This window comes from Pagrus major, chromosome 13, assembly GCF_040436345.1.
Source record: "Pagrus major chromosome 13, Pma_NU_1.0".
Lineage (NCBI taxonomy): Eukaryota > Metazoa > Chordata > Actinopteri > Spariformes > Sparidae > Pagrus > Pagrus major.
Genome location: NC_133227.1, coordinates 7346736 through 7368070, shown reverse-complemented (window position 1 = coordinate 7368070; position 21335 = coordinate 7346736). Strand labels below are relative to the sequence as shown.

At 40.7% G+C, this 21335-nt stretch overlaps 3 protein-coding genes across 3 annotated transcripts; 1 reads left to right on the top strand and 2 right to left on the bottom strand.

Moving 5' to 3' along the window:
- Nucleotides 1–8: 8 nt before the first annotated feature.
- alg9 (ALG9 alpha-1,2-mannosyltransferase) lies at nucleotides 9–9664 on the bottom strand. Its single transcript, XM_073479771.1, has 15 exons — nucleotides 9493–9664; nucleotides 7201–7336; nucleotides 6954–7088; nucleotides 6434–6504; nucleotides 6248–6336; nucleotides 5835–5970; nucleotides 5642–5729; nucleotides 5259–5364; nucleotides 4634–4756; nucleotides 3751–3905; nucleotides 3498–3627; nucleotides 1365–1512; nucleotides 1116–1245; nucleotides 890–1020; nucleotides 9–681 (listed from the first exon to the last, which is right to left on the bottom strand). Exons 1-15 carry the CDS (start codon nucleotides 9630–9632, stop codon nucleotides 558–560), a joined length of 1842 nt encoding a protein of 613 aa, XP_073335872.1. The 5' UTR covers nucleotides 9633–9664; the 3' UTR covers nucleotides 9–557.
- A 1042-nt stretch (nucleotides 9665–10706) lies between these two features.
- On the bottom strand, nucleotides 10707–15193 carry fdxacb1 (ferredoxin-fold anticodon binding domain containing 1). Its single transcript, XM_073479465.1, has 6 exons — nucleotides 15168–15193; nucleotides 14688–15004; nucleotides 14267–14423; nucleotides 12607–12810; nucleotides 12349–12507; nucleotides 10707–12243 (listed from the first exon to the last, which is right to left on the bottom strand). Exons 2-6 carry the CDS (start codon nucleotides 14857–14859, stop codon nucleotides 10980–10982), a joined length of 1956 nt encoding a protein of 651 aa, XP_073335566.1. The 5' UTR covers nucleotides 14860–15004; nucleotides 15168–15193; the 3' UTR covers nucleotides 10707–10979.
- Nucleotides 15194–15440: 247 nt separating this feature from the next.
- LOC141007364 (mitochondrial import receptor subunit TOM40B) lies at nucleotides 15441–20418 on the top strand. Its single transcript, XM_073479720.1, has 10 exons — nucleotides 15441–15590; nucleotides 16083–16282; nucleotides 16633–16700; nucleotides 17232–17324; nucleotides 17428–17529; nucleotides 17665–17770; nucleotides 18086–18208; nucleotides 18679–18755; nucleotides 18846–18948; nucleotides 19032–20418. Exons 2-10 carry the CDS (start codon nucleotides 16099–16101, stop codon nucleotides 19169–19171), a joined length of 996 nt encoding a protein of 331 aa, XP_073335821.1. The 5' UTR covers nucleotides 15441–15590; nucleotides 16083–16098; the 3' UTR covers nucleotides 19172–20418.
- The last annotated feature ends 917 nt before the right edge of the window (nucleotides 20419–21335 follow it).

Sequence of the window (21335 nt, the reverse complement as noted above, 5' to 3'; positions counted from 1 at the left end):
CAGGATGATTGTATTCGCAGTCGGTCGTTTTTTATTAACATTCCGAGTTAAATTAATAACACACCCACGCTTTCATTCATCTCCGACACTCACACCCGACAGAGCACACAATGAGATACTGTTCAAGTGTGGACAAACAAACACTACAAGATTTCTTAGATGAATTATTCAGAGGAATTCTTCCATTCAGGCCACAATTTCAAGTCAAGTAAGAAAAGAAAACATTTATATTTGTGTCTAACAGCCTGTTCTGGGTTACATACATATGAAATCTTGTAGTGTGCATCCACTGTAAGACATTCATTTACACAAACACACACACAAACAAGAGATAAAATGTTGACATACACTTATATACAAACAATTTCTCTTCACACACACTTCCAAAAGCAGACATAATGTCCTTAAAGGGTCCGATATCTTCAAATGATTCATGAGACAAATACTTCAAATCACATGCTCACATGTCCAACAGTCACACTCACACAACCAGCTGTTTCGAGGGGAAGTGATTGATTTCTGTTGTTAGGATTTTCTACACAGGGCCAGGTCAAAGGTCAGCCATGGGTCCGCTTACGAGGCTGCTTTTGCCGCCGGGGTTTCAAGATGACGTAGCGCCTGTAGGTGGTGTGCTGGTCCGATATAAATGGGATGTAGAATGCTCTTAAGAGAGGAGATGACCTGAGAGGGAAAAATGTTTCATTAAAAAGACGCCATCACTCACTTTTAAGCCTTTGCAAGAAAGTAGGTTGTTATTCATTTTTTATACAGTTTTATTAAATTACTTCTTAAGTGCAAAAAATGTCGAGGATGCTATTTTTTCTCTCTTTTCTTCAATCTTTTAGAAGATTTCGTAAGCATTATTTATTTTCTATTTCTGTGTAAGTACCTTGATGCTTGAAGGAAAGGCTTATAGGCGATGATGTTCCACTCCTCTTTGCTGGCTGAATAACGTGGCTCGAGTAACGTCTCTTCATCTGTGTCCAGGTCTACTAGGTAGTGGCACTGCCGCAAGTCCACCTGCCCGGAGCATTAATTTCACAATTACAATGCAACTACTACTAACTACAGCGTCCACATGTCAACTAACGTGCACGTGTGTGTGAGTGACTCACGTATCTGGTTGGCTCCTCCAGGTTCTGGTCGTTCATATGAGCCGGGATGATCTGTGTGGCCAGAGGACCAGAGTCGTATGGCTGAGGCAGCTGCCCTTTAAACTCAGACTGAATGAAGTGTAGTTGCCAGCTGGAAATTATGAAGAAAAACAATCAGAAAGTCACAGTCCTGCCAAAAAATGATAAAACACACCTTCCATACTTTTTTATTAGACATTGAAGACCTGTGTGGAAATCCTGCATACTGACTTGTGCGGTAGGAGGAAGCTGCTTGGGAAGCGGTACCACTCTTTGCCCACACACACACTAACAGGCCTGCCTTCAGGGACTGCGTGAAGAGTCGGATCCTTGGCGATGCGATGGAACTCTGGGTACAGGTCCAGAGGGGCGTGGTAGCCTGTAGACAAAGAAAATACAAACTTCATCCTTCTTGAATTGTTTCTTTTATTGCATGCTTACAGGCTGGACACACTGGATGTGTGTGCAGCGCTGCTGCGTGGCGTTACCTCTCGCTTTTAATTTTGGTGTCCATGTTAACAGGTAAGACCGTTCACACTGGATGCATGAGATGCGCTTCTCACGCCTGTGTCAAGCGTGGCTGCTGCGTCGTGTGATCTAGAGATTCGGAGTCTTGCCTATTTCTACTGCGACAGTAGTTTTAAGTGTTTTCATGTCTGTATATGTAGAATATGTCACAGCCATGAAGAAAATATACACAACAGGTGAGGGGCAGTTTCTTTCCTGTGCACTCTCTTTCTTTCACTTTCTCTCCCTCCTTCCCCCTCCGGCTTTCTCACTCTTTCAGCAGGGTACATGAAAAACATGTCATTGTATTTATCTTTAATTATCAAAGGCAAACTCCATGTGCAGCTGCCACGTAGCTCTATGGTCCTCAAACTGGGGTTACTGCAGGGAAGGATCACCGTGGAAGAAATATGTAGTGAAAGTTGCTTATGGTGGATTTTCATTATTGGAACAATCGTGAATATCCTCACATGAATGACATGATAAAGCCGTCTACCTCACAGATGTTCAGTCCTGTATTGGTTTCCTAAATTAATTTGAAATGCCTAAGCCTGTCACAAAGGCTGGCAGCAGGGCTTGCGCAAGTTAAATCGGATGTGTGTAAATACTAAAGACTCCAAACTAAAGAACAATTGAGAGATGAGGTAAGCACCATACTGTATATTCATCCTTTATTTGTGCAGGCAGACCTTATGATTTATGATTACTTATTTAAGATTCTTTGATTGTTTGTTTTTCACAAATAAGATGTTTTTCCTCACTGTAATGTGCTAAACATATTTGCTTCCTAACTAAATGTAAGGGTTTAAGTGATTTCAGTATGATTTAATGTCATTTTAAGAGTTGAAGAATATTTTGATGATTAGTGGAATAATATCGTACATCACAATTATGTTGGACAGGATATTGCTCGATGAAATACTAAAATTGTCGCATGCCTATATGAAACTAAGGTGAATGAATATGATTCACGTAGGAAAACTGGGCATTGAAAGATATGAAAATGACATGTCATCACTCGCCAAAATAACTGATATCCTCAAATTATGCGTAGAACTCACATTAAACTTTGTTAAGAAACAAATACATTTATCGCAATACAGATAGGACACAACTTTCTTTAGTGAACATCCTTGTTATTAAAAGACAAGCAATCAACTAACTGTTTGGAGAACAGAGCTGAATGGTGGTCACAGAGATGGGAGTGCAAAATTGAAGGTGTTGGTTCGCAGGCAGAAACCTTCCACTGTCGGGTTCTACATGTGGGCACCTCGTCTCCCTGTCATTCTTTAGTTTGAAATCTATAGTATTTCCACACATCTGGTTTAACTTTGTCTGTGGGGGATACAATGGGCAAGTTAAGCCTTCAGCCACAGGATTTTGGCATGACTGAAAAGATGTGGGCTGGCTCCCCCTTGTAGCAATTCAAAATGAACTACAAAATTGTATTTCCAGCGAAAAACACAATGAGAATGCTGACAGCTGAACTGAGTCTGAAAGCATCGCTGAAGTAGCCAAAGTATAAGTAGTATTAGCCAAATAGAATCAGCATTCTCACTAATCAGGAAACACACACATGAGCCAGCTAGACAGCATTTACAAGTCACTCGTGAGAATATGCGCAATTATGTGTTTTTTATTGCAATTCACGATACAATCTCATATTGTCCCATGCTGACATTTATTTCACTAAACTTTAACTTGAATCATTGTAGTTACTTCCCTTATCATTGTTAATGACTGATAAAAATTGTGGGATGGGGGTGTGTACTTCTATTTGGTGTCTGAAGGTGTGAATGCCCAGAAGAATCCTGAGAACCAATGATTTAAGAGAACAGTGTCTGTGGGTACACATACCTCTGAAGAGGGCGACAGAGCGAGACAGTGACAACACTGTGAAGACCACGACTGCGCTCAGAGCCAGCCAGTTGGAAGAGACCGTGTAGTGCTCCAATCGGTACCGCTGAAACAGGAAGTGGTAGCATTTCTGCAGGAAATGAAATAAATCTGTGAAAAACTTCATTTTTTATGCACGTTTACGACCAAAAGGGGCCGGATACAAATGAAGCCAAATGACACAGACTGTTTTTCTATGAAAGCTAAAACACACCTGTAGAGAGGAGAGGGCTACTGCCCCGCAGAGGCAGATGAGAGGGTAGATGGGAAAGAGAAAACGCTCTTCTTTATGAGGTCTGGTGAAGAAAACCAACATCCACAGATACATGGGAGACAGAGTCAGCCAGTATGGACGGCCCAGGTTCTGCACTGCAGAAAACACACGCGCACACATGAAATCACAAGAGGAGCGGCTTTGGAAATTAACAAAGCAAAAATGAACCTTTGAACATGTATTAGATTAGATTGATTTCCTGTTTTTGCCACAACTTTTTACTTCAAATGCCTACACTGAGAAGATGTCTGTACAGGATATAAATAGTGATTTGACATCATATCAGCATTTAATCTGTTTCCAAAAAAACTTGTTGCACCTGTGCTGATGAATGCAAACACAAGAGCAACAAGACAATAAGATGAAAGAACCCGAGTGCGTCATCACCACTTATTATTATCACGCATACTGTTCTGCTGAGGCAGACGACTTAGGATGTATTCAGAGCAAATCAGGCGTTGCGAAGAATAGCGCAGGGTTGTGTGGGAGCACATCATCGTTCTGCATCATAATAGAAACTCAGAGCAATTTGGCACACTTCCTGATGTTTGTTCATACGTCTTTTTTTGGCCTACATGACTGTAACTATCTGTTTCACCGGGACACTGAGCATTTCAAACTATAAGAAAAGCACTTCAGTAACTGATATTTTCTCAGATTATTTGCCTGAGGAAAGCCGATCAACATTATCAAAAAAGTCTTGTCACCAATGCATTTATTTATTTACTATTTTTATTATTTCTGTCTGTTTTTCTCTGTTCCTGGTATGAACGATTGTTTGTACATTATTCTAAATAAAGCAAAAAGCTTGAACAGTCCTCACCATTGAATCTATGTAACAGTGTCTCCATGAGAGCAGTGAGGGGCAGAGATAACAGTGCCAGAGCAAACACCAGGTTAAAGTTCAGGATCCCATTTACAAAGTAGAAATGCCAAGGCTCTGTACCTGGAAATCAAACAACACAAAAGACATACAGCCGATCATAAAAACACAATCATCATTACAGTACAGCTATTGCAATAGTTACTTAAAATTGAAAATCCACAGAGCGGATGGTTCATAGAATTTGCTATAACAGATTAAACCTTGAATAAAGATGGTGCGGACAAAAGCCCAAAGGTCATTTAATCATTGTGTCTGTGGCCAACCTATTAGCTCACTTCAGAGGGTTTGATATGATTAGTGTTGATGATGGTATGCCCTCTAGTGTCCAATAACAACAGTGCAGCTTTAAATTGTTCATATTTTCATTTAAGATCAATTTGCTCCATCAGCCGAACAATCTATAAGTAATATCCAAATATGCATGCATAAAACATCACGACAAAACAAAACATAATAATAATCTCTATTAGATTATGGGGAAGCGTATGACCCTTAGAATTCTGTTTTTAATGACTGATCATTTGCCACATGATAAAAAATGGTGTGTGCCCATGTATATTACCATAAAGATCTGGTCCATGTGGCGTGAAGACATTATACAGTAGAATGTTGAGTGGAGCAACGACCAGTTTTCCATAAAAGAAAGAGTCCACGGCCACTAGAGGTACCTGAGAAAGAGACACGGGATAAACAGAGCGGAAAGTGAACACACATGCTGCTTGTACATTCATATAATTCTTGAAGAATTACAAAAACATTTATACAGAGAGTCTGCGTATTTACAATGACTATGGTATGTCATTTTCTCTATGACACAGTGTGATGTCCTGATATCCTCCTGCATTAATAATGAAGGTGTGTGCAGACACTGTCATGCACCTTTGTCCTGTAATATATAATGTTAACAGTTATTTGTTTGAATGTATTTTTTAAAAATAGTCTCACCAGCAGCAGGATCAGAGCAACAGCTGACCAGGTGATAAAACTTTTCCACTCCCTCTTTAACACCAGCAGGTCGAAGGCAATCGGAATCCTGCAGAGAAAATAAACCAAAGCCTTATTAAGCATAATGCATTTCGGAAAGGTCCATCTTGGAAACATATCACTGACAGAGACACATTTTAGTTTAAGACACTACCCAATCAGAGCAGAGAACGGCCATCCAACGATGGCACCGGCAGCCACACCCATGATGGCTAACGGTGTTGAGTCCTGAAACCAGCCCGTCATGGCAACCAGAGTCGTGTACATGCAGAAAGAGGAAGGCAGGAATGCTGAAGAGAGAGAAAAAAAGAAGACGATGGATCACAAAAAAATTATCCATGACAGCAAACATGTCACAGAAATATGAAGAGCTCCTTCTAAAATGTCTACTGCACACATACACATTTTGATCAGTGTGTCGATTTTGCGATAAAGAGGAGAGGAAATATGACGCTCTGTAATAAATTATTTGGGAGGGCTGGTATTTGAGTCAAATATGAAAGTGAATGTATGATAAAATTGTCAATAATGGTTAGAAAAGACAACAGAGAAAGAAATCTGACCAACCTGCAGACGAGCAGAACATCCCCGTGCTCAGGACGAGGAATGCCAACATGAGACGGCCCACATGCAAACCGAACTTCTTACAAACTGCCCTGTGTTACAAACATAAACCAAATCATATATACATACACATATAGATTACTATACGATCAAAATGTGTAAGCCGAACAACTCAGTGTGTGAACTCACTTGTAGAAATAGAGTTCGCAGACACAGCAGGAGAATGCCAAGACACATCGTACAAAGTAGAACACCAACACCTGCAACACAATCATAACACAAGTCTGAAGCTCCTGCAAATATTCCAGTATAATGATGTGTGTGCATGTGTGTGCATGTGTGTGCATGTGTGTATCCATGTACGGTTCTGGATGGCCACATGTACGAACATTTAAGCAATATTTCCAGATTTAAATTACGTATTTTTAGTAGGGCTCACAAGATTCTCCAAATCTATTTTTCAATCTATCTGGACTTTTGGTTTTAGGGTCACGATTCATTACTCTGGTCATATGCTTGGAATATGAATTCGACAGAAGGCTAATTCTTACATATTGCACTTTTAAGGTAAACACAGTTCTCTTATAACAAAAGAGAAAATGGTGAACAAAGAAGAGCTGCTAATTATGCCGTAGGTCGGCTGAAGTCTTTTAAAAAATGTCAACAATAACAACAAACATTAAAATGACAGCAAGTCTGGAATAGTTACCTTGTTTGTCTGTAGAACGTGGGCATGCAAACAAGCAGGAAGAGCATGTAGCCATAAGTAAGCGTAAGACCTGATGGCGTACAGCGGAGAATATTCCCATGTTTGCATCCCTGTGCCGTACAGCAGGTAGTGCATCTGTCAAAACAGTCATGATAACAATCATACAGTATACAGTACATGAACAGCTACAGAAATACACACATGAGAAGTGTCTAAAATTGCTAAAAGTAGTAGCAGTAGTACTCACAGGCTCCCAGTAGTTGAAGGTCTCATCACAGTCTGAGATGTTGCTGAGCAAAGCTGCACAGAAACGTGCGGAGAGCAGGCATTTGAATGCAGTTGAACCTTCTGGAGCCCACACCTGCCCTCCTCGACTTATTGACCTAAAACAAACAAACAAACAAACACACCTACATTAATATATACATTCATTAAGATCCATGTCAGCATCCACATGTATTAAACAACATCAGAATGCTGGGTTCTTACACTACACCTCAGTGGATTTAAATAGTGCATCATGTCTGCTTTGTGCATGTTTAATAGAAAATCATCTTGATCTTAAACAGGCTAATAAGCTACAGTATCTGGAGCAGACAACCTAATGAGCTGGTCTCTGTGTGTTTTAATACATATAGCTGGTTGATGTTTCCAGTGCACCTGCTTCTAATAGACACCAATTAAGACCCCAGTTACGGTAATTATTTCAGAGCTGACTGATTAATACGCCCTTAATTACAAAAATTAAGTGTTTGGTGGAACACAAAGTAAATGTCAGCTCACAGCAAAGAAAAGACAAGCCCTTATCACTGGAGGATTGAAAGACTGCCCCACAGAGAAAACACATTTGAACTGTTTCAAAGGCTTATTGAAATTAATCATATATTATAAAGCTGCACCATTGTCCTCAACAGTGAGCGGTCAGCTTGTTGTCTGTTTTCACATCGAATTGTTATTTCACTTTCATAGCTGTCTTGAGTGATTGTTCTACTTTTTAATCATCCTCGTGCCTTGTTCTTTCTGACCTACATGATTATGATTAGTCAGTAATTTTATCATCCGAAGCTTTGTTATCTCCACCAAGGAGGTTGTGGTTTCGCCCGTGTCTGTTTGTGGCTGGTTGGTTTGTCAGCAGGATTACACAAAAACTGCTGAACGGATTTCCTCTAAACTTGGATGGAGAGTGGGTGTCAGCCCAGAATAGATCCCATTAACTTTTGGTGCAGATCCAGGACATTTTTTCTCACTTTCTTGAACATTGCAAAACAGGGCACTTTTGACATTTTCGTTAATTTCTCAAGGAATAATGCATTGATCTTAATGAAAAGTCTGATTAGACTGACACCATTCTCTTTAAAGGTGCACTATGTAGATCTGAGGAAGAAATTTTAATCAGACGAAAAGGATCTTCATTGACTGATTTTTTTTGTATGTCTAAACAAACTAAATAAACAAACTCTTTGTTCTCATGATTGCATAAACAAACTGACCTTACAGGACAACACAATTTCATACTGTTTCACTTTGTTTATAAGTGGCAGACCCTGCCACCTTTCTAGCTTCAAACAGTGTTCTGGGGACCTTATTTTCCTCTGAGAACAGCTTGTTTATTCAGTTATGGATAAAATTGCATTTGCATTTAAAAAATGTTCATACATTTATATATTTTGATCTTGATTTTTTTGTATCATTAGTTTCAACTCTAGTCATTTAGCACAGTCATAAGAGTACCATACTGTACTGAACAATGCATTGTGTACTGTTTGTGACAAAAACATCTCTGAATCCTTTCAAACTAAATCAGGAGCTCGATCATCTCTAGCTTCCAGTGGTGTGTTTACAATGAGCAATAACACCTTACTGACATTACATTATCAGTGCTCATTTTAATATTCTCCCAGGTGTGGACAGCTGTGTGCTTGGTACTGTTTTAGGACCACTTCATGAGTGTTTATAGTAAACCAACACTCCTCCTCGTGTCTGGCAGTGTTCCTCCTGCTCACACCCATCATCAGATTACTTAGATTAGTCGTCTCAGCTGCAGCTTAGCATTGATCCTCACGTAACGTTTTGTTATGACACGTCACCTTACAAAAAAAACACTCAAAGGACTCCAGCATCGTATCAGCAGCACCAATCACTGGTTGAACATGAACCTGAGTGTCCGTGCTGGGCCTGAGTTGACCCACTCGTGACTGGTCGTCTGTCATAAATGTGACGGCTGAATGAATGAAGCTGACCAGGTAACCCACACTGCGATACGCTGCTCTGTGAAAACATAAACGATGAAACTAGTTAGCTACCGGGGCGGAAACACAGCTTCACAGTCACTATAGTTCAAACTACTGCTAACACGCAGTCCTGTGGGTTGTTGTGTGGACGTTATCGGTCGTTGTTATCGTGTTGTCATGATCGAAACTTGCTCAACGTATCAAAGTGGCTAGCTAGCTAGCTTCCCGTGCTCAGCCTGTCAGTCAGACCGGGGATGGAGCTCACAGCACTGGAGAGTCTACCGTCGCTTCTCCCGGCTCATACTCACTCTTGCCGAGTCTCTGTGATTTTACTGTCATCGGCGCCTTTCTCCTCTTTCGGTGGCCGAGCCTCGGCGGGGACGTTCACGTTGTTTGCATCTTGCCTGCTGCCTCGCCTGGTGCGCTGCCGGAGCGCCTTGGCCGCCATGTTTTCCGACGCTGCTCCCGAGTCGGACTTCGTTCATGCTCGCCACTGTCCGGTTATCGACAGCTCTCATCGCACAAACCTTATGCCTTAGGAGGGCTGACACTTAAAGGGGCACTATGTAGTTTTGGAGAAGGAATTCAAACTCAGAATTTTAATATTTACAGTGTTAATGAGGTAATAATACAAACTCAGATGTATTTATTGTTCACATAACTGAATAAACAAGCTGTTCTCAGAGGAGAATATGGTCCCTAGAACACTGCTTGAAGCTAGAGAGGTGGCAGGGTCCGCCACGTATAAACAAAGTAAAACAGTATGACATTGCGTTGTACTTTAAGTTCATTTTTGTTTATTCATTCATGAAAACAAAGAGAGTGTGTTTATTTAGTTTGTTTAGGCAAATCAGTCAATAAAGATCTTTTTTCATCTGAATAAAATTTCTTCCCCAAAAATACATAGTGCACCTTTAAAGGCTAACGTCACCAATTTTACACATTAAAGTCTCTGCACAGGTCTTGTGGAATACTACTGCATATGATAAATACTAGTAGAGAGTCTTTTTATGGCTCCAGAGGAAGCCGCATGTGATCTGATAAATTGCCTCCAGTGATGTCACTCAATGGCTCAGTTGAGTTGTGGGTAACCACCACGTTTTGAAAAGTAGCCCACTGTTTTAGCATTTCACTCCATTTCACAGCACCGATGGGCTCATTATGGACAGTTTAAAAAACAAATGATTGAGATTGAGCTTTCCTTTAAAAACCTGCTGTATTTATAGGAAAATATACAGCAGGCCTACAATTATTCAAGTAGGGCCTACTGTACTTAAGTACAATTTTGAGGCACTTGTACTTTACTTATCTGAATCCATTTTATGCTACTTGATAGCATACTTCTACTACACTACATTTCATATGCAAATATTGCAGTTTTTACACTACATTTACTTAACTGCTACAGTTACTAGTTACTTTGATTTTACAAATTAAACATAAGATTACATATGATGCATTGTTATACTGTAGATTAGACATGTAGACATATTTCCGCACTCTGATGAAATCAGATGATTGATTTCAGGGCTGTTTTATTACAAAATATTGCTTTCATTCTTTACCACAGCATGTACTGTATGTGGATTTTACCATTTTACAGTTATGTTAAATAGACCATAATAATACAGTATGTTGAACAAGTTTATTGCATGATAATTAAAACACAACAATACACAGACATTTGATCACATACACACTACAGTGAGCAATGCCTCAAATATTATAAACACTGTTCAACTACTGTTTTGCAGATTAGATGCTTATTTGTTTAGAAGTTACAATTCAGATGTTGCTACCTGATTGTGACATGCAACCGAGAGGAGAGTAAGGACTCCAGGTTTTTATGAAACTGGAGGGCTTGTGTGTGTGACAGGGCATGTGTGTGTGAGTGGTAGGTGAGTCTGTAGCAGTAACTGGTCTGGCTCAGGTCAGGATGCGAGAACGCGTCAATGCGTTTCACTTGCTCCACGGTCCCATGACTGGCCTCTCGGACCACAGCGTGGAACTTCTTGTCCTCCCACGTCGGCCCTGTCCAGAAGCTGATGTCGAAGCTGATGTGTTCGGGGAACAGGGAGAATGGGTGGAAAGGTTTCCCCGGCGGCGGGCGGAGTGTAAACTGGTTTAAAAAGCGAGGGTCATGTGACCACAGCAGCCGCCAGTCGGGGAGTGAGAACAGGAGCACGGCGAGGAGGTCCAAATTTAGGGACACTGTGACGTTGATGTGACTAACGTTGTCGCTTGCATCCCCTGCAAACACCCTTCCAACTAAACCCATCGGCTGTGCAATCAGACGCAGACCTCTCTGTTCTGTGACCAGGGAGACCCCGTAGGGAGCCAGCAGCGTTTTCAGCCTTTGTCCAAGCAATCTGATTGGCTCACATTCTGACGGGAAAACACCCCTGAGGAGAAGCTCGTGAAAGGAAGGCAGAGCCCAGAGGTTGACGGACACGTTCCTGAACACTACACCACTAATGCCAAATAACAAGCTGTTAACACCATTACAGCTGCCACAAGGACCCTCATCCTTACGTCCTTCAGCTCCAACACTTGTATTATTCCCCTCATTCTCCCCACGACCATCTGCATTGATAATCAACTCTTCTTTTTTAGTTAGAAGCTCTTCCATCTGAGGGAGCAGTGATGGCCGCAGCACATAAAGACCACTTTCCCCTTCAGGATCTACATCAAGAGAGCACGCAGACTTTAAGCTCTCAGTTCCTTTTCTCCTCACCCTGTCCATTTTCTCTGAAGCGACATATGCGGCTGATGGAGTGTCTGGTGTGTCTGTGCATCCCCGACTGTCCAAAAACATCAACGGATCTTTTGCTTTGTCTGTAGAGGCAAGAGTGTCAGAGTTGAGGTCTTTCTGAAGCAGCTGGATCCAGTAGCAGTTTGTGCTGTCCACGTCATGACAGCAAGACCGCAGCTGTTTGGCCGTGAGGAGGAAGGGAATGGTGTCAGTCTTCATAGAGACCGACCACTTCTCTGCCAGTCCTTCAAGAAGAAAATCTTGCACTAACTTGACAGGGTGGACAGCTCCTGAGCAGAGAAATCCCCTGATAAAAGAGAGGAGACAGCAGGCATGTGGTTATGTAACTTCTTTTTTTTTTGCGTTGGTGGCTTATTACTGAAACAACATGAGGGTCTCTGTGCTGCTGTACCTGAATATGTAATCACTGAGCTCGGCTGGTATGTTGTACTGGACGTTCTCCCCTTCAACAGCCTCCTCCACTTTAAGTATCTGAGCAGGGGTGTAGGGGAGGCTGCGAGTGAACACATGGAGCAAAGCTTTCTCCACATGAAAGCCCTTATCCTGGCTCCTGTGCAGCAGCAATACCATCATTAGACAGCGTCAGCATGCAAACACACATTAGACAAAGGGCTTCCTCTACTTATACACACTCACCTTTACTCCTTACCTGTATCCAGTGCACTTGTATCTCTGCAATTTCTCACTTTCAAAAGGATGAACGTCAGTGAGGATCAGGTGGGCCTCTGCTGCCATGGAAACCACCTGCCAGCTGTTGTGCCACTCTCGCTGCGGGTGGTCCGCTGGTGTCCCACCCTGTCCGTTGCACAAGGATACATGAACCTCCCCATCTTCAGCCAACACCTGAACACAACTGGAGACACAATAATCAAACACAAGTATTCACCAGTCGGGTGCCTACAAGCAGTCATAAAAGAACTTAAATAAGAAAACTTAAAGGGGCACTATGTAGTTTTGGAGAAGACATTCAAACTGAGAATTTTAATATTTAAAATATTAATGAGGTAATAATACAAACTCAGAAATATGTATCTTTTTCATAACTGAATAAACAAGCTGTTCTCAGAGGAAAATAAGGTCCCCAGAACACTGCTTGAAGCTAGAAAGGTGGCAGGGTCTGCCACATATAAACAAAGTGAAACCGTATGAAATTGTGTTGTCCTTTAAGGTCAGTTTGTTTAGTCAGTCATGAAAACAAAGAGAGTGTATTTATTTGCGTTTAGGCATAACAAAATTAGTCAATGAAGTTCTCTTCTGATTAAAATTTCTTTCCCAAAACTACGTAGTGCACGTTTAAAAAAATAAATCATCTAAAACTGAATTGTCTGATCAAAGAAGAAGCATCAAACGCCAACTTTTAGATACTGAGTACGTGCTACAGACAAACTTTGGTAAAAGAAACAAAACTCAGGATAAAATCTACTTCTGTTCATTATTTGTAGTTATTGGGCTAAACAGAAATATTAAGTGTCATAAATCTGATGGTGAAAGGGTTTCTTGAGAAAAGTAAGAATACCCAACTGTGCCACAATGGGTTTTTTCAAATAATGGTTTAAAAATTAGTAAAGTTGGACAAAAATTAAATATATATTTGTAATCATTTGACCAAAGAGAGAAGGAAAAGCCAAAACTGACCAAACTCTACATTCTGATGAAGATGCTGCTTAAGGCGCAGAGTTGACCTTCAGTTGAGTTTTAAAGGAGTTTTAAAGTTCACTCAAAAATGAAATTTCAGTCATTATCTCCTCACCCCCATGCAGATGGGAAGTCGAGTAAAGTTTCATAGTCCATAAAACATTTCTGGAGCTTCACAGCAAAATAGCACTGCAGCATTTTCCTAAACAAATGAAGTAGATGGGGACTTGTTTTAAAACAACAGAAAAAAAAATTAAATGGCTCCATACAGCTCACACAGTCCAAATTTCTGGAAGCCCCTAGATCCCAAATTAAATTGAAAAGACATTATTTACACCCTTTTTAAAGCTGATATCTCCACTGTAGCTGCTAAGCTAAAAGTGTTAGCATGAATCACATCTGCAGTGGGTGCATGAGCTTGACCAAAACAAGTCCCCATCTACTTCAGTTGTTCAGGAGAATGCTGCAATCCTGTTTTTTTTCTGCAAAGCTCCAGAAATGTTTTGTGGACTACACCCGATTCTCCATTGGCATGAGGGTGAGTAGATGATGACTCTATTTTCATTTTTGGGTGAACTTATCCTTTAATGTCAAACCATTTTTGATTATTAGTCAAAAGGAACTTTTAACGAATCTTGTTAAAATTCTGACCCTGTGGTAGGAGGCAGATATACCTGAGGAAGAAGTTTTTGAGAAGTTCTCTGTTCTTCTTGACGCCACTCTTTCTCCCGCAGTGAGGGAAGTTGAACACCACACGGTCAAACACACGGCCCTGGAGGGAGGCACATTCCCCCAGCTTTCTGCAGTCCACCCCAAAAACCACCGCTCCACCTACATAAACACATTAGAAAGAAAGAGTTTTTTTTTTTTTTGTGAAGTCGCACAAAATACAGTGCAGTATATATATATATATATATATATATATATATATGTATATATATATATATATATATATATATATATATATATATATATATATATATGTGTGTGTGTGTGTGTATATAAGTATATATATAGATAGATAGATAGATAGATAGATAGATAGATAGATAGATAGATAGATACACACATATATAAGCATTTATAGACTCGTACCTGCGTCCTTGATGGTCTGGATGTTACCGGCTGCACCTTCATGCCGCAGTGCCTCCTCCTGATGCTGCAGGCAGGTGGCCGTTACGCTGGTCTCTGTGTCAGAGTGGCTCACAGAGGCAGAGAATGAGAAGTTCCCTTCTCCCACCAGCAATATGGACCGTGAAGGAGACATGTCCAGTCCAACTGGAAACGAGGGGTGCACACAAAAACTCAAGTTTCCTGAGATCGTCACGAAATCTTCTCCTCCTTTCAGCTATTAATCCGTAAGGAAGAGACGCGTGGGAGCGACAGTGACCACCTCCTCTCTTCTTCGCGGTCTAAAATGATCGTAGGAAATTCATATTTTAGTGAGTTCTGTCCGTATCTTGTTGGTTCGGCTGAATAACAGGACCTGTATTGACTGTGATGTAGAATAAAAGCGATGACCTTCTCCTGCTCTCTGACGTTAAAGCACATGAAAGCCGAACAGTATTATCTCACCTGTAGCAGCTTGCGTTGAACGCGGTGTTGCAGATACAGTAGTCCGACGGGAAACAAAACCCAGTAAACGTGACGCTAGTTAGCCGCGCTCCCAAAGCCCCAAAACAACAAAACTAATGTAACTAAAACTAATTTTAAGTGAAATTCTTGTTATTTTAATAATACAATTGAGTTGTTTGCATGTAAATGTAAAAGCGTAGTTTGTCAGACCAACAGGATTCCCCGTCGTGGTTTCGAGGGGGACACATTTGCAGGGTGGCGCATCACATCTGGAGGAGGGAGCTATCTGCAGCATCAGTTGATCTCAGCATCAATTGTCTTCTGGCACTAGTAGTTTATCTCTAAAGATTTCACCTGACAGTTTTTCTGATGTGCCATTCTCAGTTCCGCTTTGGATTTTAAGGCCTCTTGACAACAACGGAAGTGGGTAGTTAAAGAACAAGCACACATATCTGTCTGTTTTTGCTGATGCTAAGGTCATGCTAGCTAACGGGAGTACTGCACCTGCACATGAAAACAACAGACAGCCTCGTATGATGCACATAGTCTTAATTACACTTGCAACTATTTTTTATAGTATTTTTTTAATACAATAGAAACACGTTTAAGGAACTAGCTAAATTAATTTTAAAACTATAAGTCTGTATTCTTAATTTTGTTTGCATCTTTAATGTCATTTACTTCTTCTATAACTGTGAGAGTAGGTTTTTTTATACTATACATTTATTTTATATTATTCATAGTTAGAACATTCATGTCTGGGCTCTGTTTGGCCATTTGGCTGCTGTACATTAATAAGTAATGTAATGTCATATAGAACAGAGTCTGGCTTTGAATGAGGTGGCACAGGTTGAGATACATAATAGATCATGGCATCTTTATTAATCTCTCATTTGTCCCTTTTTGTCTCTGTAGGAAGTGTTGTGCCCACATGGGCAGCGTTCTGGCTTTGTCTTCCGGTCCAGGCCATCAGAACTGGCCTTTCTCCACGGACCCCCCTCCTTCTCGCTGGGACGCACACCCTGCTCACTGGGACAGTCCACCACGCTGGGAGAGGAGAGATGGCCGCCTACCCAACCCAGGCAGCTTTCACTCCCTCCACAGGAGCTGCAAGGGTATGTCTGGCTAAAAAGCAAGAACCGTGGAGTGCATACACCACGGTTAATGATCTGAATGTGGCATAAAAGCCAACATCTTCTTGAATTAAGGCTACAACTGTTTATCTTGAAGGTCCATGTGCTGCAGTTTGCTCTCCCAAAATAATGTGTAAAAGTGTATTTTTACAATTACATTTCATCGTCACCCGGAAATAATGTTTCTCTAGAAAGAGGTAGTTACACATAATCCCTTAATCTGAGAAATTAAGACTCTATTGAGCATGGGTTAAGTGGGGAGTAATCAGATGATTACAGTGAAGTACATGTGAATGTTTTTGATCTGACTGTTTTTCCCCTTTTCTCCCCAGATGTGTTCCCTCAACAGATTGAGGGAGTCAAGATGATCCTCAATAAAACTCTTAGCAGCTTCTTCAAGGTGACTTTTCCCCTCGCATGAATTCACATTCAAACAAGTAGTTTCATGCTAAGATAATAAGGGTCCAAGTCTGGGCAATTCATAGGATATACAGTATATTGTTACTGTGATATGAGTCTGTATATATTGTCTTAGATTTGGGATATCGTTATATCATTATGTCTTTTTCTGAACTCATCAAACTGTTCTACCTGTTCTAATACTCGCCTCGACCCACTAAGTCATTATATCCACATAATTAATGATTATCAAAAATGTCATTGTGTTAATATTTTGTGAAAGCACCAGTCATCGTTCCTACAGTACTGTTGAAGTATTTGGTCAGGAATATTGTGATATTTGATTTTGTCGCCAAGTCGTAGTGTTTAAGGTGGGATTTTGAGGAGATTTCACAATATAGAAATATATATCGTGTGTTACGATATATCCTACAAATATCTCAGCATTATTTTAAGCCCAGACCTATAAGGGTGTAGATCTTAACAACTTCTAATGCCTTGTCTTTAACATGATGTATGGCTTTGCTCCCAGGTCAGTCACGCTCTCCACCTCAGTGCTGTTAGTCCTTCGTACTATCGATTCCACGTGGAGCATCTGCAGTCTGATGATTACAGCAAGGACAAGGTCAAGCACGAATCATCACATAACAAATATGTTACCACAGCTTTGTCAGTAATGTTGCAGCTGCTGCATTTTTGAGTTGACTGGTTGCATCTTCACATTTTAGGATGCCCCAGCGCTGATTGGCGAGATGGACTCCTCAGGTAGTCTGAATGCTCACGCTCTGCTGCATCTCACTGAGCGTGTACGAGCCAGAACAGTGTTCCAGGTGAGATCCTGATGTCTGTCTCTTTTCCTAAATCAACCTATCCAATCCCATGTTCAGTCTCTGTCGCTGTACGTGTCACAAAATGAATGCTGTTTGCTGCATCACCTTAATGTTTGAATGGCTGATTATTTTTAGACTCAGCAGTCCCAGTTTGTTACGTGGCAGTTTGAAACGGAGTACAGAGGGAACGACTTCACTGCTGCTGTGACAGTAGCCAACCCAGACATCCTCAGAGAGTCGGGTAAGACATGACAGGTGGAATAATAAGAGCCTCACCAGAGTAACACTCAGATTAACAGTCATCAGTACTCCCTGATATGGATGCATCACTATGTTTGCATGCTATCATTATCCAACCATATTAGAAAACATTACTATTGCAATGAGTGAAATGTTCTTTTTAGTGCTGATATTTTCCCAATTGGGATTTTTTTTGTGTGTTTTTTCTCTAAAGTTTTTCATTGAATACAACTGTCAGTTTAGCAACAAAATACATTATCGGGATATTTTTTGTTTGTTGTTGACACTGTCATGTATCTTTGTTTCTTTTGGGCAGTTATCCTTGTGGCACACTTCCTACAGAGTGTGTCATCTGGGCTGGTGTTAGGAGGGGAGCTGGTTTACCATCGGGGCCGAGCAGAGGAAGGAGGAATTCTTACTTTGGCTGGACAGTACTCAAGTGAGATTTTGTGTTCAATTGTAAATCTGCCGTAAAGGAGCAATATGCAAGAAATTTAGTTTAAAACATTAAAAAACAGAATCTGAAGAAATAACAGTTTTGTCATTATGTCAAAGACATCTGTGTTGGGTTGCAGATATATCTATTGAAGAAAGCATGCTAACAAGCTAGCTGCAGCCTTTCTGTCTTATAATACCATTTGACCTCAAGAGGTGAAAGTGAGTCACTGCCACAGACATCGATCTCTCAGTCCAACAACACAGCTAGCAAATCAGCAGCTACAATTAGCAGCATTTACTTTGAGGATATGCTGCCCCCTATTTGTTTGGAGTATGTAATCAACAGGTGGCCAACTCTTACATACTGTACCTTTAATCAATTGATTCAGTTGAGCTGATGTATTTTCTGATCTGTTTTGTTTGATGTAGCAGCAGCAGCAGTTCACCTTTTTTCTGTCACTCCTCATTCAGGACCAAACTGGGTGGCGACTCTAAATGCTGGGAAAGGAGGTGCCCACGCTAGCTACTATCACAGAGCCAACAAACAGGTACAGCAAATACCACAATACTGTATAAACACACCATTTTCTTAAGGTGCATATTGAAAATGTGCATTCACGTGTGTTTGTGTTGACCAGATCCAAGTCGGGGTTGAGTTTGAAGCCAGCACCAGGACGCAGGAGACCACAACCTCATTTGGGTACCAGATGGAACTCCCAGAGGCCAACATGGTCTTTCGAGGTAATTTTTGTTCTGCGACTTGCTCAGTGAGAACTATTAAGAAAACATTCAGTAAATGACACATTTTTTGTGTGTGTATCCAGGTATGATAAACAGTCGGTGTATAATAGGAGGTGTGTTGGAGAAGCGTCTGACTCCGCTCCCTGCCACCCTGATCATGGGTGCCTTTGTGAATCACAGAGGAGATAAGCTACAAGTGGGTCTCGGCGTCAATGTGGGATAGTCCTCTACTAACCCTTGCTGGAATTACAACTCACTGTCAGGACATCCATCCAGAGATGTGTTTCAGCGGCTTGACTTGATCTTCCAAGTTTTATCAGCCTCACTAAAACGCTTCCCTGAGTATCGTGGATTGTTTGGGTGTTGAAGCCCAAAATGTTTCCATAAAACGATGCAACCTACCTCTCAAAACTGAGGTGATGTTTTTTGATAAAATAGGATTAAAAAAGGAAAAATGGATGAACATTTTCCTGAAGACTGGAGATGTTTTCCTGTCCCCCTGAAGCCAGATTGCACATCACCCTCGGGACAGTGGAAACAGAAAAGAGAAGAGCGTACTGTACTGTACTGAAAACTGAAAATAAATACAAGTTTTTTTACTGTAGGTAGTCATAGAGTAACTTAATGTATATAGACTATATTGACAGATAGTAGTGTTTCACCTGACCTTTCTGCCGGCCATTTTCTAAAGCACACAATTGTTTGTAATTGTTTGCTATTTTCCAAGCAGCCATTGGTGTTCAGGCCAGTATCATTTGAAAATCAACTTACAGAAACAGGAAATCTGCTTGGGATATGCAATAGAAATGACCAAATTTGTCCATATTGGCCTCCTGTTTTAGATTTTGGTTTGATTAAGCATAGCTCAAAATGCATCTGTCTCCTAAATCTTGAATTTGAGGGCTTTTGAGGGCAATTTCAAAAACATTTGTCAAATGTTCACTTATCTCAGGCCAGTGTCTGTAAGCTAACACAAAGCCTAAAGGATCAATCTAAAAAAGAAGTGGTCGGCAGAAATGTTAAAATGGATGAAATGATGCTGAAGTATGCCAGTATGATCCTTAAAACTGCGTGTATGAGTAAGTTATTGTGTGTTTGATTGTGTGTGCATCTTTTCTTTTTTGCCAGCATAAAGAAGTGTGTGAGAATCTACACATGAACAAACAGCCTGTTGACTGTAAAAGAAAAGGTGCTTCTCCGTATATACTAACCTCCAGCTGAGAGATGAGAGAGTAGCTCTGCACTGATTGTACTGAGCCAGGACTGTACTGTATGTATGTAGATGAAAACACTAACCTGTCTGCAACCTGCACTACTCACACTGCTTCTGGGCCTTTCCAGTGCTGTCTAACATAATAAATGTTGCATATGTATGATTTATACATTATGTAATACAAGCATAGATAGAAGTGGAAGGGAATGACTGTCATTTTTGACTTAATTTATTAAAGATGTTATTTCTATCAGTTACTTTGGATTCATTGCCGTTTAATCTCTACAATGTAATATAAGATGTGTCACGCATAATGACTTCAAACTTTACCCTAAGTACCAAGGTGCATTTTAGCCTCCTTAAAAGTGCAATACGCAAGAATTTTAGTTGAAAACATTAAAATGTATCTAAAATTATTGACAGAATATGAAGAAATGGCAGTTTTGACATTGTGACGTCTTTATTGTGTTGCAGAGATATCTACTGATGTTAGCATGCTAACCAGCTAGCCCTGGCCCGTTCCAGTCCAAAGCCATTGTGCTAGCACCGTGAACACCAACACTTCCATGCTCAGATCACCATCTGCACTTCTGATTGAGCTAACTAGCTAACAGCAGCCACAGTTAGTAGCAGTTAGGGCTTACTCTAGTAATATGCTGCCCCTTTTTGTTTTGAGTATGACTTTGACAGATGGCCAATTCTTACATGTTGCACCTTTAAGCTCTTTGTTTTGGTTTGTTATAGGTCTGTAATATATCTGTTTTGTGTCGTGCCTTAAGGTGTGTTTGGACAGAAAGTGCAGCAACTCTTTTGCATTGTGTCATTCTCGAAAATTTGACCACTGGACAGTTATTTGGTTTTTCGTTTTTTGCCATAAACAGCCAATGTACAGTACAGACCTTAGCTGTAAGCTAGCTAGCAATGGATTGACCGGCCATGGCACTGATTGTGCATTTTCCTAAGCAACTGACAGGGTGTGTGCTAACACTTTCAGCTCAGCAGCTAAAGTGAACATTTTGACTTAAAGAAGGGTGTAAAGTAACATCTTTTTAAATCAAGGTAGGATCTTGGGGCTTCTTAAGATTTGAATTAAGTTGTATGGTTATGTTGTTTTTTGTTTGTTTTTTAGTTTTGTTTTTTGCTACGTTTTAAAACAAGTCCCCATCTACTGCAG